At 42.1% G+C, this 18,370-nt stretch overlaps 1 protein-coding gene across 5 annotated transcripts in view; it reads right to left on the bottom strand.

Annotated features, from left to right (window-relative positions):
* PDE4B (phosphodiesterase 4B) overlaps window positions 1-18,370 on the bottom strand; it is a 438,005-nt gene that overhangs the window by 108,064 nt on the left and 311,571 nt on the right. For all 5 annotated transcript variants that reach the window (XM_019804216.2, XM_019804217.2, XM_034653634.1 and 2 more), the window contains 3 exons: window positions 13,098-13,292; window positions 4,657-4,693; window positions 4,462-4,532 (listed from right to left, as the gene is read on the bottom strand). In XM_019804216.2, coding sequence (XP_019659775.1) covers window positions 4,462-4,532; window positions 4,657-4,693; window positions 13,098-13,292 — 303 coding nt within the window. The remainder of the gene's footprint in view (window positions 1-4,461; window positions 4,533-4,656; window positions 4,694-13,097; window positions 13,293-18,370) is intronic.

The following is an 18,370-nucleotide window of genomic DNA, read 5'->3' as shown; positions in this document are numbered from 1 at the left end:
GAACCCAAGTCAAATATCCCAGAAAGCAACTTGTGCGCTCCATGAATCTTACAGTTTCAGTTGTTAAGACAAATGAATATGTGGGGGAAATGCTCTCAGTATGGTGGATCCATTGTTCTTGTCCTCAGTTTTCTTTGTTTGTTTGAGGGTAATGATTAGGAATAGGATGGACTGCATTAAATGAACACTCCGTTTTCCCATTGGCCCCTGCTAGGCTGCTTCACTAGTAACTAAAGCCTATCATTCAGTTTTCAGCCTGAGCTAGACAGGCAATCTCAACTCCTGGTGAAGTTTTAGTGGTACCTGTGCCCTGCCTTGACCTTTGGTTAGGTGGTGTTGGTTTCAAGAAAATACTTGGAATCGATAAGAGGATCAACTCTGTACAAATATGGGGATGGATTTGAGAAAGATCATCAGATACAATTACCCTACTGCTGGAGATCTATTCTGTTTGGTGAGTGTGGTTTGGTGTGGACCAAAGGCAATGCAAAGGGTCATGATTTGGAGAGTGGTCCTCAGCCACAGTGTGAGAGTGCACTCTGGGTCAGCTCTGTATGTGACAATTGCGGTCTTAGGGTATTCTAGTTCCTGAAGGTTTATGTGTCTCAAAACCCTCAAAGCTGTGGAAAGACCTGATTCTCAAGAAAGTAGCTTGAGCTGACATAGCCTATTCTTCAGTATGGTTAGGTGGAATACCCCCATAGTTACAGAAAAAGAATATTCAAGTTACTTGCTAACACACAGTAACTGAAACCCTCCCGCACCCCTTTGCCCTAGAGCTACGCAGTACAGCGACCTTGAATCTTCTGAAATGTATCCTTATTAATCTTTCCTCCCCAGTTCCCACCTCCATCATTTCTTGGTCCAGGGCTTTGCTCCAAATATTTTAACATTTTTTAAAAAATTACTTATTTATTTATTTTGAGAGGGAGTTGGAGGAGGGGCAGAGGCAGAGAGAAAGAGTCTCAAGCAGGCTCCACACTCATTGAGGCGCCAGACGTAGGGCTCTATCTCAGGATCCCGAGATCATGACCTGAGCCCAAATCAAGAGTCAGATGCTTAACTAACTGTTTCCCAGGTGCCCCATTCACTCCTAATATTTTAATTCTGAAAACACTCTCCTAGCTCATGTCTCTGCCTTTGGGTTCTCTGGCCTTCACCTATTCCATAAGTTCTTCCTAAATGACTCTCTGTTNGCCCCATTCACTCCTAATATTTTAATTCTGAAAACACTCTCCTAGCTCATGTCTCTGCCTTTGGGTTCTCTGACCTTCACCTATTCCATAAGTTCTTCCTAAATGACTCTCTGTTAAAAGAAAACCTTTAGGGGCGCCTGGGTGGCACAGCGGTTAAAGCGTCTGCCTTCGGCTCAGGGCGTGATCCCGGCGTTACGGGATCGAGCCCCACGTCAGGCTCCTCTGCTGGGAGCCTGCTTCTTCCTCTCCCACTCCCCCTGCTTGTGTCCCCTCTCTCACTGACTGTCTCTATCTCTGTCAAATAAATAAATAAAATCTTTAAAAAAAAAAAAAGAAAACCTTTAGAGATTTCTTCCCATAACCAAAAAGACTTAATGGGTGTAGTGAATGCAAAGATGTGAGGTAATAGAAACAGAATATATTGGTCTCTGCCCCCAATTCCTGGCACAGAGCTCCTAAAACTCTTGTAACTTCCTAAGTGATAAGAGCACTAGAAGCATCTTTTGTTCTAATGAGGCAACTCTGGGCCGGCTCCCGGGAGGGGCTGGTCACCAGAAGGACCAAGCCATGATTAAGGGCTTGGAATTTTCAGCCCCACCTCCCATCCCTCAGAGAGGGGAGAGGGGCTAAAAACAGAGTTAATAATTGATCATATCTATGTGATGAAGCCTCCATAAAATCCCAATAGCATCGGGTCAGAGAGCTTCCAGGCTGGTGAACATATCCACCCTGGGAAGGCGATGCCCCCCAAGTCCATGGGGACAGAAGCTCCTGTGTTCAGGATCCTCCCAGACCTCGCCCTAGGTAGGTCTTCATCTGGCTGTGCATGTGCGCCTTTATCACGTCCTTCACTCAACTGGTAAAGGTAAGTAAGTGTTTCTCTGAGTTCCATGAGCCACTCTGGCAAATTAATTGAACCTGATGAGGGGCGACTGGAAGCTGCAATCTGTATGCCATAGGTGAGCACAGATGATAACCTGAGCGGTGACTGACATCTGAGTGGGAGGCAGCCCTGCGGGATGGAGCTTTTAATCTAGGATCTGATGGCATCTCCAGGTAGGTAGTGTCAGAACCAAGTTACATTGTAGGACACCCAGCTGGTGTCCGAGACTTGCTTGTTGTTGCGAGAGTGGGGGACCTCCACACATTTCGTGACCACAGTGTCAGAAATGAAGTGTTTTCTGTTTGTTAAGGAGACTCACAGGGAAGAAAAACACAGGAAAAACTGGGTTTTCTCTTACATAGGAAGAAAAACGAAGGTTTTTCCTTACAAAGTACACAGCAGTGACAGTCAGGCTATCAGGCTTCAGGTCTGACTCTGCTCTTCACCAGAAGTGGTGTGTTCTTGAGAAAGTCATTTAATCTCCCTAGGCTTTGTCTCCTTGTCCACCGAGTGGGGGCAACAACACCTGTCACGCATAGCATTTATGGTGATTCTGAGATAATGGACATGAAAACTCCAAAGTGTTACACTGTCTAGATTCAGCAAGACAAATGTCAACTATCAATATAATAGCTCACGTTTATGGAGCACCTACGATGTGCTAGATGCTGTTATAAATGCTCTACAAATAGCAACTCGCTTCATCCTCAGAGCAACCCTATTTTATAGCTTGGGAAACTGAGATGTAGAGAAGTTGTGCACAAGTCACATAGCTGTCAAGTGGTAGGATTGAGTTATGAAATCAATAGGTATGGCCCCAGAGGCCCTAGTCTGTAAAGAAAAAAAGGTGGGTAAAGGGAAGGAATCTCTTCTGAAAAAATAACTTTCCAAAAAATTAGTGGTCTCTGTCCAACAATTATTTACTCAAAAATTTATGTGTGTGATGAATATTTATGGAGCATACACTATGTGTCAGGCATTTTGCTACATCTTGGAAATTCAAGGAAAAGTAAATGTAATTCTAAAGGGGCCTCAAAGGACACACAGTCTAGCGGTGGACAGAGACCCAAAAATGGTGTGATAAGGTTGGGAGAGTGCTCTGGGGCCACGGAGGGGCAGTCAGCCAGGCTTGGTGGGGTCAGGGGAAGCATACTGGTAAAGGTGATACTAGAGATGAGCTATAAAAGACAAGGAGGATTTAGCCAGGCGATCACTGGCAGGTGGAGAGAGACATTTTAGGAAGACAGAACAGTAAGTCCATAATTAGGATGGAAAATAGAACATGCAGGGGACAATCAGACCACAGTTGTTAGAATGTGATCCCACGTGGCCAGAGACCTGGTCTGATTATTCACCACCATATGTTCTGGCACTTCCTGTTTGAATGCAAGCTTTGAAAGGGCAGAAAACTTCTCCGTTCTGGTCACTATTATATTACCAGTTTCCAGTAAAAGGTGGTGCCCAATAAATATTTGTCAAAAACACACATGTATGCATGGATGAATACTATATACTAAATAAGTACTTCTTGGGTGAATCATTTAATAAATGAACAAACAAGGAGTATCACTACACAAGAGGCTGGGCAAGGCTCTAGCTTCATGTATAAACCCAATTAACTATCAATCAGACTAACTTGAGTTGGACCATGCGGTGCCTTGGGTGCCATTCCACGATCATTGATTCTAGGACCTTCTGAACCCTGTGGTGATCTTTTAAAACGCTGGACAGTGAACTGCACAACACTTAGACTCACAGATTGAAATAATTTTGGAGGAGAAAGTTATGCGGGAATATCAAGTTCAAACCTTTCATTATAAAGATGAGGAGACCAAGGTTCAGCAATGTTCATTGAAATGACCAAGGTTATAGTTATTTGGGGGCGGAGGAGAAGATAACTCCACTCTTATTCATCAAATTACATGAACCTGTTTATATAATATCAAAGAAAGGCAAATTGGACTTGAACTTTTTGCTACCTTTAATCTTGCATTTGAATCTCTGAGTTCATTACTAGCTATTCCAAAAGAATTTTAGGAGAATTTATGGCTGTTACTGGCAAGTATTCATATTCTCCAAAGTAGTAAATATAAATGTCAACAAAAATCCTCATCTCACTCTTCCACTAATTGAACTCTCAATGTCTACAAAGTGTTAAGGGTACAAAGATTCACAAGATCCAGACTAATTTCTAACATCTTACCAGTTCTAAAATACTATGGTGCTCCATCCTATTCTCAAATTTCATCATGTGTCCTAACCTAGTTTGTAGGGCAAATTTCCATGCAATAGTTTTTTTTTTCTTCTTCTTCTTTTTAATGTGGCTTAATGTTTTTGCCTTTATGGAAGGGATTCATAACTCCACAAAAAGTCCACGCTTACTTGTTGGATGCTCCATGAAGGTTTGTCAGTACAGTAAAGTTGTTTCTCACACTTCGCAAGCTGGCGAGGACCTGGAAGGACAATGATCAGGATGGTTAGGAACAAAGGGAGATGAATGGGTAGGTTCAGAGGCTATATTTAGAAACTGCACCCAGGGGCAGAGGGAGAGCGAGCCAGGGCCAGCATGACACATACCTGGGCAAAAGGCGTTACAATCAAGTCATCGCCATGTCTGGTAGAAAGAGAGAAAAGAAACATGTAAAAATGAATTTGAATTATAACTAGGACATATAAGGTGTAATAGTAAAGCATATCAGTGTTAGCAACACAAATGTTACACAAGTTCTTCAACCTGGATATGAGGCAGGACTGACCTAAGCATAAACGGGAACCTTAGCAATTTGATAGAACAAAATACCAGGTTCGTGGCTCCTGGGCTTACAGTAACACAGAAGAGCACTTGCAAGTAAGCATATATCCTCAGGGTACATTCCCATTAAATAGCAGACCCAGAGTACTGTAATTCAAAGCAGCTTGGTTGCCAGAGCCAGGAAATTCAAAGGGAAGGCTGCTCACAAGCACACACAGAGTTGGAAAAAATGGCACAACAGTCTGGATAAAGGTTAACTTTGGATTTCCTGGTTTTTGTTGATTTGAACCACAGCCCCAATGCCATTTAAACACAGATTTCTGTCTGGGAATCCCATTACTTTTTGTTTTTAATATAACTTTTTTTCTTAAAGTACCCAAGGAAAAGCTTTTAATGGGAGTGTACGGACTGAGCCTACTATTACCATATCACTCTTGCTCATTTTGTCCGAAAGACCTGATTAAGCCGTACCTAGTGTTATGTAAATCTGTACTTAGGAACAGTCGAAAGCATGTTTTCAGAAATGCACTCTCTCTTTGGCACATACTTCCATAAATCTTCCTAAGCCCACATTCAGCAAGCTCTCCATAAAGTCATCAGAAGACACATTATTATCAGCTGAGGACACAACATCAGGCCAATTTATTATTTATGAATTGAGACAGCTGCACAGCAGTTGGTTGACAACAAGCTTCCTTCACTGTCTGATCTTCTCTGCCCTCATGACTGCCATAACAAATACGGCACCTTATTTGTTAATAACGTGAGCGCAGCCAATGATTATTAAGCACCTGTCCTGTATCAGGCATTATATGGGACATAGAGATGCAGAGCTGAACAACACATAAATCCATGTGCGCCTCTTCTCTAACACGGGCTTTTACTTGGGGGTCTTATCTAATATAATACTTTGCTTTCTACCTTTGTCTTTAGCTAGAAGTCCCCCTTCAAGTCACTCTAGTCAAGTTCTTGTGCATCTACTTTGTACAATGACTACAAAAAGAATACTGACGAGAGCATCCTTTGCGTGATTAGCCTATGTCAGGCCCCGCACTGAGCACTTTATGTGCATTGTCTCATTAAATTTTTGTAACAAGGCTTAAGGCAGGTACCCTTAATATTCCCATTTTAAAGATGATATCAAGGCTTGGAGAAGTTAAGCTACTGCTTAACGAGCACATAGTAAGTGGAAGAGCTAAGATTGTTGATTCCAAAAATCTGTGCTTTTAACCATTATATTACAACTATTTTATGATGACCCTGCATAGTTGGCAGATTGAATTACACAAAATCCATGACCCACCCCCAACCCCTGGTTACAACACTGTAGGGGAGACAGAAAAAATATTCAAAACACCACGACAGATACAGAATGAGAACTGCAAACACTTCATGGGGAAACTTAATGGGGTGTAAAGGAGAGGTAATAATTACAAATTAGAGGAAGTAGGACAGGCTTGATTGAATGAGTGGTTTTGAGATGAACTTTGAAGGGCAGGCTCTAAAAAGCATGGATGGTAGACGCCACCAATGAGAGAAATGGCCAGAGCAAAGGCATTGACATCGGAAAGTACTGAACATGCTCACTGAGATGCCTGGTGGCTGTTTGGGCAGAGTTGAACACATTAGCTAGAGATGTTTTTAGAGGATAAGATTAAAAGGTCCCCCACACTCATCTTATGGGTGGTATGGACCACGGTTGTGGAGGTGGTGCTTAACTCACAGGGAAGAAAGGAGCTTGTCAAGGTTTTGAGTGAGATAGGCAAACAGAAAAGTGCTTTAGAAAGTAAAATCCTATGGACACCAAGAGACAGACTGGAGACAGGAAAGAGCCAGGAAGAATGGTTAGGGGGACAATGCAGTCATTCAGATGGGAAGAAATTGGTGAGACAGAGGAAGAAATGGGAAAAGACAAGTTGAAGAGACCCTAAGTCTCTTCCAAGGACTCAGCATTTAATTGGCTAAGGGGTCATAAAGAAATACTATGTCAGTTTAAAAAAGGAGTGTGTGGGAAAATAGTGAAGTCATGAGCAAAAATAAGAAAGTAAGGAGAAGACTGGGGGAGGAGATGTGTCGCTTTCCCACAAGCTGAATTTTAACATCCTCAATGATATCCCAGTGGAGACATCAAACAGGAAGACTGATATATGGGAACTGGAGCTATACATTTCAGAGTTACCTACAACAGTGAGGAAAGGTAGAGCAATGGCAGGGAGTGGCTTCTGGAGATGGGGGAATATAGAGAAAGGGAGCCCAAGTAAAAGCCTCAGAGGTGTTGGAGAAAAGCCAAAGGAGAGCCAGAAGAAGGTGCAGAGAGGAGCAGTTGTGATAAATGTAGGGTGGTGAACTGTACCGAGAGCAGCCCCTTCCCAAGCTATTATCTTGAGATGAACTCTCCATAGGTGAAATAGCTTGCTATTTGTTCAGATTTCTACTATGAAGTTCACATTGTTTATAAGGCATTGGGCTGAGTTGGGGATATAAGGTAGTGGAGTTAAGAGTTAATAGGTCATCTAAGGCTCCTGGATTTCAGGAGTCTAAATACTCAGTAAAAGCTAAACAGACAAGTAAAATCTCATACATATGTAGACCTAAAGATGATGAATTGTTGAATGAATGGGGAGTTACTAAAATGGTACAAAGTAATGACTGAAGGGAGGTAAACACTAAGGGGGTACCACGTCAGCATGACTTTATCATCATGGAACTTCTGGAGTTTAGGAAAGCAGAAAATTCAGAAGCAAGAGATGGACTTGCAGGTCCCCAGCACTGGTTCCCTTAAAGGATTTGAATGACAAAAGCTCATGCTATGTATTAGGTAGTAGCTGCTAGAGGAAAGGATCAGACAATTTATAGGTAATTTATAGCAAGTGCAGGAAAGAAACAAAACAAAATTCCTATCTGAATACAGCCAGATTATTTATGAAACTGATCTAAAATTTTTAATCACAATTTAATATTATTAATGATTAGAATAAGATGACATGGAAATAACAAAATTAATTATGACTAATTATGAAAACTGATATACTTCTTAGTTTCCCAAACCGCTAAGAGGGCAGTGCCAGATGTTCAGAATCATGGCACGAGCAACATCTAGTGACAAAACCAGCACATTACAATTTTGTAGAATATATGTAATGAGAACCCCCATAGATCTTCATGAGTGTAGTTCTGCACTAAACAGTGAAACGGTTTTCCAGAAAGCAAAAATGTTACTTCCTTCTGCTATACCCTCTGGATTGCATTAATTTTGTCCTTTTCTGTGTCATTACAGATAGAATTTCACTTGTAACACTGATTTTAGTCTTACAGAGAGACATATATTATCGTAGTCAAGAGCACAGATTTTGGGAGCCAGACAGCACTGGTCTGTTTCTGAGTTGCACAACTACTAGCTCTAAGACATTACCCAACCTCTCTAGGCCTCAATTTCTTTATTTGTAAAGTAGGGTGTTGTAAGAATTAAATGAGTTATTATACATGTACAACTCTTACAATAATGCTTGGTACATAAAAGCATTTACTCATTAGTTACAGTTATTCTTATTAGTAGTAGGTATCATTATTATTATAATTAAAGAATTGCATGTCTATCTTCCCCACTGGTGAGAAGTTTTTCAGAAGAGTCATATCTGCCCCTATTGCAGTCAAGAGAACTAATATTGTACTTTACAGTTTACAAAGCATTTTCACATACAACATTTCATGTGATGAGAGAATGTTCTTGGCCCCCAAAAATGGCGCAACCAGCTGTCTTGTTGGTCAAGCCTGAAACGTCCCCCCATAGTCAGCCACCAGACCCTGCTTATGCTAACTTGCAAATACTTATTAATTGCCCATTGGATCTGCTCTAAGGTAGATCCTTACCCTCTATTATGGAGATTACCAAAGCAGTCTTCCATTTGGCTCCTGGACACTAGTCTTTAGGCTTGTCCACCCTACAAACCACTCTTCACTGTAATCAGAACTATCTTTCAAAAACATTCCTCTGCTTATGTGTTTTCCTGCTTAAAAACCTTTAGTAGCTCCCCACTGATTTCCTTCAGCATAAAGACCAACTCCTTCGGATAGGCATTCATGATGAGGTTCCTGCTTACTCCTCCTGCCTTGCCTCTCACCACTTCCCCCTCCACTCACACTCTCTGCCTCAACTGCACTGACCTGTGCTCCTCTATAATGCTCCAGACAACTAAAGAGTAGACAGCACATGGCCCTTCTTCCTGCATACCCTCCCCCTGGCTAACTCTTCTAGCTGAGCTCTAACTGCTCAACGTGGGCTACTCCCCTGCCTGGCCAGACCTTTCAAAGTCCTCTGCAAACCCTTCTGTGATTGCCCTTACTCAAAGATATCAAAATTGCCTATAGACTCGCTAATCTTTTAGCTCCCTTGAAGACACAGAAAATGTTTTATTTGTTAGCAAGTGCCTAAATTTAAATTTAAAAGTTTTTGGTAAAAGAAAGAATGACTATGATCCTCATAACAGCTGGGAAAGCAGGCAGAGATTAATATCATTATTTCTATTTTTCATCTTCATTTTGAGTCTGTATTTTTACTAAATATCCATATGATTTAATCATCCACACTCCTTGGATTTAAGCCTTGGATACCCATTTACTGTGCATGTTACTTAACTTCTGTAAGCATCAGTGTCTTTGTCTTTAAGACAAGAAAATTACAGTACTAATTAAAGTAAGATTATGGGAATTAAATGCGTTAACACATGTACTTTAAATAGTACCTAGCACATGGGAAATGCACTTTTATTTTACGTGCACTTTTATTTACAGATAATTTAGACACTGTAAAAGAGATGCAATGCCAAAGTCAGGATGCTAGTAAGTGTGATGGCTGTAGCTCTAACTCAAATCCCAAGCACCGCATTGTACTTCTTTGGTAGCCCATTAATAAACTGGTCTTAAATTTAAATGAGCAGTTATTAATGCTTTTCCTCTTCATTCTTAGGCCTTATTTCCCTTGAGTGCTCTCTCTAGAGACCATTTATTTCTCACACAAATGGTGGCTTAAAAAAAAAGCTCTTTGCCTATATAAGGCTTTGCAAATGGTGTGACCAAGTGAAGGAAATATGGATCTTCCTTCCCTGTGGATTCGCAGGTGGGTTGTCACAACTCCATCCTGTTCAGGGTGGTTCCTGCCACAGTTTTGAACAACGTAACTGGTCTCACCAGTTTCCAGTACTTTATGTTCCCATTGGGAAATCCGTACCTCGGTGGACAAAGGCATTACGTTAGAGATGACTACAACACAGGAACAAAAGAGAAATCAGCAGAGTATTGCCACATCTAGGAAAGCATCCGAAATTTCCTCAGGGGACCCAATGATGATCTTGTTTTCTTTACTAGAAAGCCTTATTTCAACCTCTCTTTTCTTGCTAAAAGTTAAAGCCAATTTTCCATTCACATTTTTACTCCTAATATCTTCTTGCTCACATATTCTCACTCACCTAATATCTCTCTATGTTTCCTCTTACTCTTCTGAAAGTGTTCAGATGAGAAACGTGGAAAAGCTCATGTTGTCTCTACCACTGGGGTTTAATAAAGACAGGGATTATGCAAGTTTTCCTACATAAATCCACGATGGCCCTGTGCCGAAAATGAGGAGCTCCTGAGCAGGGAGCATCACATAGCCCCCACCCAATGACCTTCACATCAAGACTCTAGACCTATCATTGTCCTTCTTTTTCTTGGCTCCATTGGTAGAAGGCAGGAAAAGCAGTGAGAGGCTTGGGGGGTTGCTGTTCCTCTATTCATTTCATTCACTCTGAAGAGTAATAATCAGGCGAAATACTTCTGAGAGCATTACTTCAGTTTAGTTCAAGCTAGTTGTGTGAAACTGGACTTTCCAGCATGGTTCTGATAAAGTAAAATACCAGAAAAATCTGGATATTATTCAAGCTCCTCTTTTTGTTGTACTGAGGAATCTAAATTCCTAAACTGATAAATATATAAAAGTTTTACTGTAATGTTGAAACATTTGTAAAATAAAAAATTGTGCCATTTTTATTCACTCAAAGATTTTAACAGATTCTATTATCAGTATCTTTGATAGGGTGATCTTATGTTGCCCACTGTTTTCTTGAGAAGAGCTATTCTTTTTTATGAAAGTGTGTCCTTTCTATATTTTTTTCCTTTTAATTTTAAGAAGTCTTTTTCTTAAAAAAAAACCAAAAAACAAAACAAAACAAAACAGTGAGAATGATACTGGATAACTTACACCTAAAATTCTTACTTGCCTAAATTCAAAGTTGCCAATACTATGTAGGTTCTAAGTTAGGGGGAAAATTTTGCTGGTCGGTAAATTGAAAAGAGGATAAATGGTGAATATTAGGGACCCTACATGCAGAGTCATTCCGAATTAGATCTCTCTTTTTAGAGCTGTAGACTGAGTGGGACTGTAATCTCTAAGTTCTCTTCGGGTTCAAAATTTTCATAACGTTTTGTTCTTAAAAAAGATCTTCAGAGTTTAATCTGAAATTCAGCTAGAACCTTCTGGGAAGCCCTGGAATGACCCTGAGACTCATCATGCTGTTTGGCAAGAGTTTGGGGAACTGTGAGCTGCCTCCCGAAGCTAGTCTTTTACCTGACAAACGCTATGTGAATGAAGCTCTAATTGCTTTCAGCTCACCCCGATTCCTATGCTCTCCACCTACAGCGTCTAGAGAGGTGTTTCTCTTGGTAAAAGAGGAACTTCCAGGTAGACCCAGCCAAGCCCCCACACCAGCCTTGATCAGAAACATCCTCAGTTCTACATCTGCCGCCAAGTGGACCTCTCCCTCAGCTTCAGGCATCCTGACTCTGCACTCACCTGTTTTCTACCGGGTGGTAGAGATTCTCCTTTGCAGTTTGAAGAACATAGGCAAACAGAATTGAAAAGGTTCAAATATGGTCAGTCTTAGCTACATCATGGGACATAGCATAGCACACAGTCACGGGACGGGGGCAGTTTTCTCAGTCTCTCAGAGGCTCGCTTTCATTATTGGTCTGTGGAGATAATAGTGGGACTTACCTGACAGGACTGGGACTTACCTGACAGGACTGTTGTGAAGATTAAGAGAAATAACACATATGTCAGGGCCGCTGGCCCCGTGGTAAGCGCTCATTTAATGTTTCCTTCCACTCCGTAGTGGAGTTATGTGGGTGTTCCTCTTATCTTTCTTATTAACTGTAACCTCCCTGAGAGGATGCAACCTTTCTGAGAATATCTGTTTTTAACTCCTCTATGATTTTTCCACTGTTTTGTTAATCTTTTATCCCCAGAGCCTAGCATGCTACATGGTACATAGGAGAGATTCAGGAAGTATTTGCCAAAGGAATGAATAAATGAATTTTGGCCACCCAATGATTGAGACATTTTTAGGCCAGGGGTGCTTCTGGCAGAAATGCCCTGGGGAATCCTTTCTTACTGGTAGCTTTAAAATGTCCCCTGCCCCTTTCACAAGAGGCTGACCCTTTATAGCTTCATTTCCAACAGCACAAGAGAGCCCAGTGGAAATTTCCAGGCCAGAGACTTTAGGGAGCTACCAATATTTTTATAACATACAATGTTAAAAACAATTGTATGTGTGCCCAGAAACCTTTTAAGGCATGAATTCCAGCATCCAACTTTATTTGGTTTCAGAAATTTAATAAACGAGTAATACAACCCCACCATTGTTCTTTAAAAATTAGAGATCTATGATTAATAGCAGCAAAACAAAAACATCAGTTGTGTTTATTAGGGTGGCAGAGTGTGCTGTGTCTCACCAAGGAGCCAGGCAACAAGTGGGCATTGAGTTAAGGTTCCAGATAAGGGACACAGACATGCGGCTGGATGACAGCTTATTAAATGTCACCACGCAAAGACCACTGAGAAAGGAGGCATGTCCCCAACTACTGTTTTTCTTTTTCAACGTAGCCTCATGCAAACTGCACATGCTGTGGAAAATTCAAGTATGATTTGCAAAAAGTGTTAAGGTTCTCAACCCATAAATGATTCAACAGTTCAGGAAATGAAGTTGAATGACAATTTTTAAAAAACGTATCAATAACAGATGAAAACTGCACACTGTGCCTGAGACCCCAGCTACATATTCTCATGCTGGAGGGCACTAATGCCTTTAAGGATCATCACTGTCACCTCTGCTCATGCTCATTTTTCTCCTCCCTCCTTCCCACGGGTTAAAGGGGGAACAGTTGTTGTTGCTGCTGTGACAGGTTAAAGATGAGGTAAGTGTGAGATGGCAGGCCACCCAGGGCTCGTACTTACTGCTCGCTTGGAAGCGAAGAATTTCTTGACATCGCCTTTGGTGACAAATCATAGTCGCTATCTGATCTGTAGAGAAAGGACTCTCTGCGCTGGCTGTGCCCGGGAAAGGTGGCATGGAGCACCAATCCAGAGGAAGAGCTGGCCTGGGGGTCCAGAGGGCTCCGACCTGGGGAAGGGCCATTTTCCACATCAAAGCTTAAGAGAAAGCAAAAAAAGCTGGTCACATAAGCATGGAGGAGGACATGTGACACACATACATGGAGAACCAATGCGTGCCAGGCATCTCACACAAAACTTCACACCTGACACACCATTTTAATCTTCCAAACAGCTCTGAATTGTAGTCATTATTATTCTCATTTTGTATGAAGGAAATAGTCCCACAGAAGTCCAGTCATTAGTGAATAGTGGAGGCAGGATTTGAACCCTGGAGCAAAGCCCCATGGCCTTTCAGGGGCAAGAGTAACTTTGACAAATTCAGAATAAGAGCCAACCATAAAATCATTTGGTGATAATAAGCAACCCCAAAGACAGCATCCAACACAGCTCTAAGTGTCAGACGCTAAACTATCACTTAAATGAGTCTTCGTAGCTGGGAGGCTTCTTCCTGCCATAAATAAACATCGCGATCTCATTAAAAATACAATATGCATATTTCTCCATGTTTCAGGAACAAAGTGTTATCCTGAAAACATTTACTGGCTGATTAGATGGGAGGCCCAGTCTGAGACTTAATATTCATACGCAAGTTTAACCACAGAAAATGATTTAATTAATCTGATAATATCAAATTACCCTCAAGGGCTGCAGAGCTTTGTCTCTGGAGGAGGGTAAAGCCACTGGCTCTAGCATAGGAGAACCAGTAGGATTTCTAGTCAGTCTGCTCACCCTAGGAAGGTACCCTCCAGCCCAGATTAGTCGAACGAGCTCTGATCAATGAACACACTGATGGGAGCAGTGGAGATACTATCTCTTGTCTTCTCTCCCTATCCTGGTATCACATGAGGCTCTGTGTCCTTCCCATGTTCTCCATCATCCCCGATGCATTTTCCTTGGGTATACCACCTCCCTTTGCTTTAAACTGCCAGGAACCCTCTTGCCTACCATTTCTCTAGACCACTCCAGCGGGTCTGCTACAGCTCTGCAGAGAGGTTCTGAAGAAGGTATGAAGCTGGGAATGTTCTCTCTTCCAAGCTAGATCACAAGAGTGGGCTTCCTTCATACTCATCCAGCTGCCATTATTTATTTCTAAACTCAAGGTCTTTTCTTTCACTAGTTCTTACAACCTGCTCTCTTGGGGTGAATTCTGCTTATATTTCTTTAGTTTACAAATCGCTTTCTGATCTATGATTCCACTTACTCCTCATAACAACCCTGTAAAGTATATAGTATGCCCTCACTCCACATTTGAGGAAAATGAGGCTTAAAGAAATTTTTAAATACTTGCTCAAGTTTACATGCTCGTACCTTATAGGGTGAGTACTGGAAGACCCAAGTCTTCCAACTCATTTCTCTACAACCCTAGACTTCTCTAATCACAGCGTACCAGAATGGCTTGCTGGCTAGCTGAGTGCAATTTTTCCTCTGAATTCAAACAAAATTTGTGTTTGGTATGTAGAGAGTCAGGAAGATTATGGGCAGCCTTAACTGTTACCCTGAATGAGGACAAGAGAAGCAGCAAATGACCCTGAAGCTGTAGGCTTCTTTGAAACGGGAAAGAAGAAATAACAGAATGCAGGGTTATAATGCTTCCCCGGAGACCATTCTGAGAAGCTGCTTTTAGCCAACCTACAAACACCAGGTGTCTGATAAGAAGCAGCGGGTGAGAATCTCTGGTTAAAAGGACAAGAAAGAGCCATAACAATCCAATATGTATTTGGACTTTCAAGGCACCAGTGCATGGATTTTCACAGCAGGCTAATGGTCTGGGATGGAGCTGCCTTTCAAAGACTGCAGGCGAGCAGGCAGGTGGGCAATCACTCACACACACCAGCTTGTTTCTCTGCCTGCTTAGACGTAGAGCTATGTTGTAAGCCAACTACATTGCAGCAAGTGAAAATATAATGAAAGCTGACTTGCAAACTTTCCTTGGGGGGAGATCTATACTAGTTGTTGGGCTAAATAAAGAGCTCCTTTGTGGATAAGGGCTCCTTTGTGCCGCCCAGATCCTGAAGAACTGGTAGGTCCTGACGCTGGCTCTGAACTCTTCTTAAGGACAAAGAGGGAAGTTCTTAAAAGGTGACCGTGGCCCTTAAGAATGGGCACGAGCTTTGAAGTTTCATGTGCACTCATGTTATTCATTTTGGATGTATCTGTTCAGCCTTGATGGATATTAAAACACTGAAATACTTTTGTAACAGTTGGCAGCCAGCTGTTGCCCCAGGCCCTCCAGAATTTGCTGGTCTCCCCAGTGATGCAGTAACTAAAGGGTTGGTGTCTAGAACAGCAGGGGTCTCTAGCATTAGCACTATGGCCTGAATCCATTTAATTGGTCAGTGCCCATGCAGCAGCAGTCATTAAACATTATGAATGCATGTTCCTGTGCTAAAATATTAGACAGGCACCAAGTGGGTATGCCTACTGAAGTCTTAGAACTTTTACTACTGAGAGTTTCCACCAGGCCTCACTCTGCCGTATGTTCTGCTAGAGGCATTCCTAGTGGGCAGAAAGTTTAAATCCACAAGGCATTACCCTTAAAGTGGATGTCACAAGGCATTCTGTCCCCAGGGTTTGTATATCAGAAACTTAGTCCTACCAGGTAAGCAGGGACTAGACCCAGACACCAAAACTCTCTCCAGGCTGTTCTCTTTTGGTTTGGTTTTGTTTTGTTTTGTTCTTTACCGTGCCTAAACTCTAAACTCCTAGAAGAGCTTGCTGGAATTCAGAAAAAGCCAGGGAAGAATTCTGGTGCAAAGAAGCAGTCTCAGTGAGACAAACGGCCTTTCATATTCCCTGGGGCACTGTTTCAAAGCAACCAACACAGATGTACAACTTAGGAACAAACATGAATCACCAACCAGACACCAGCCCCAGTCACAGCAAAATTAGCGGGCAGACATCACAATACATCCCGCAGACCCAGGGTGGGAGGAGGGGTGTGGGCAAGGGGAAGATTGAGGACAGACTTAACAAGCAAAATGAATAGACCACACAAACTGAAACACAATTAGGGAGAAAATGGAATCTGAAATATCAGAAACAAACACATAAATGGGGATAATTCATTTAGGATGAATTATGTAGGCTAAATTTTTTGCACCTGCCTTAATCAGGACACACATTTCACCTTTAGACTTCTTTGTATTAAAGAAATTATTTTAACAGTTATAAGAGTTTTATATATTATATAAAACATAGACAATAGAGAAAAAAATGCCACTGTTATTAGTTTAGTATGTTTCCTTCTGATTATTTTTCCTGTAGGCTTGGAGCATGATTTTTTGTACAAGTATTTTCATGTTCTGCGGTTTTTGAAATTATCATTTTTCATGGCCTGGCACCTAATGGTTCACGACAAGCTGTACCATACTTTCTTAAGCATTTTCCTTACTGTTGGCATTGCACCTATGATCTTAAATAGCATCGTAGTTGATATCTTTGAGCCTATAGCTACTGTAATATTTAGATGAGTTCACTCAGATGTTTCAGATAGATTGAGGATGTCACTAGTGAGTTTCTGAATATTTCACTGTACTTCTCTGGAAGGGATTGTCCATATCCAGCATGTGGACAGAAACGGTATTGCCTTTCTTCTAGGTTCAGAGAAAGTCCCACAATGGCTCTCTCCTGTCCAGGATTCTGCATGCTGCCCTCCCTCATGATTCTGCCTGCTTCTCCCTGCCTTGGCCAATCACCCTGGGCTGAGTCAATTGCTCCTTGTCTAAGGCTGAATATTTCAACAACCTTCTCCTGCTTTGTATCTAGAGTCTCGGCCTCCCGAGGCAGTGGTGGTAGCAGGTGACACTGGGGGTAGGAAGTGGTGCTCCCGGAAATGGGAGTGGCCTTCTCACCAGTCTCTGATAAGTCACTATCTTCAAACTTAAGCTCAAGGCACCCCCTCCAGGAAGTGTTCTCTGACTATGCAGCCTGAGTTTGATGTAAACACACGTTCCTCTCTGTGTTCCCCTCGGCTCCTTTACTGCAATCCTTGATCACAGCACGTGCACCTCTCTGCTTAATTCTCTATTTAGCTGATTCCCACTAGATTCTTAGGTTCCAGAAAGAGGGGGCCCGATATTACTCACTTTTGTATCCCAGACATGTGGGTCAGAGCCTTGTAAATAACAGATCCTCAAAAAAATGTCAGCCGCACCGATTGAAGAATACAGCGATTTACTGTGAAATGTTTCTCCTCTCCCTTCCCTCTTCCTGCCTGCTTACTGTCATCTCGGTTCCCACCGACATGGGGTGCGGCTGTTTCTTTCAAACCAGTCTACAGAGATGGGGCAGTGACTTATTTGATCAGGCTTATAAGGTGATGATCTAAGAATTCAAGTAAAACGAAAGGGAAAAAAAACAAAACAAAAGAAAATAAACTTGGACACACGGCTGTGTTCTCCCTGAACGAAAAAATCTTGCATCGAAAAATCACTGCCTTGGAGATTAGAGATGGCGACATCTTTACACAACCCCATCCTGGGAAAAGCCCTCCTATGCCACTTTGTTTGCCATCTTCAAATCTCCTTCTTTTTTAATAAAAGTGAGAACCTTCTCTGCCCCACACTTTCTCTGCTGGAGGTTTCCATTCCCTAAGAATCCATGCAGAGCCAGCTCCAGACTGGTGCAAAGAGGGAGCCAGCAGATGGCAGAAGACAGCTACAGCTTCCTCCAGGAGGCACCTCCCAGCCTCCAGTCGGAGCAGCTGGGGCTGCGTGCCAGTCTCGGAGGGAGAAATGTGACTGAGGCCTTATTCATAAGCCTAGGAGGAAAAATCAGGGATAAAGAACAGAACCACAAGGTATACATGAAACCTTTTATTAAACTAAGAGGAGCTCTACTTCCAAGAATTCAAGCTGAGCCAGGTGATTGCAGAATTGCCTGCAATTGTTCTCAGGGCGGCTGTTTCTTGACCCCCAATTACCTGCGCATACCCCAATTTCTGTAACAAAAACTCATGAAACCACCTCCCAGGAATAATTCGTTTCTGAATCAGAGGAGACTTTTCTTTTTCAACTCAGCCCTTCTCGAGGTGAGTCTCGGGCTTATTCTGATAAATAGCTCCACTGTCAAGATCGTGAGCTCTCCGAGAGGTTTAGACTCACAGGGCAGCGTAG

Source organism: Ailuropoda melanoleuca, chromosome 2 (assembly GCF_002007445.2).
Source record: "Ailuropoda melanoleuca isolate Jingjing chromosome 2, ASM200744v2, whole genome shotgun sequence".
In the NCBI taxonomy this organism is placed as follows: Eukaryota; Metazoa; Chordata; class Mammalia; order Carnivora; family Ursidae; genus Ailuropoda; species Ailuropoda melanoleuca.
The sequence above is the reverse complement of the archived record's forward strand: the minus strand, read 5'-3'. Positions and strand labels throughout refer to the sequence as shown.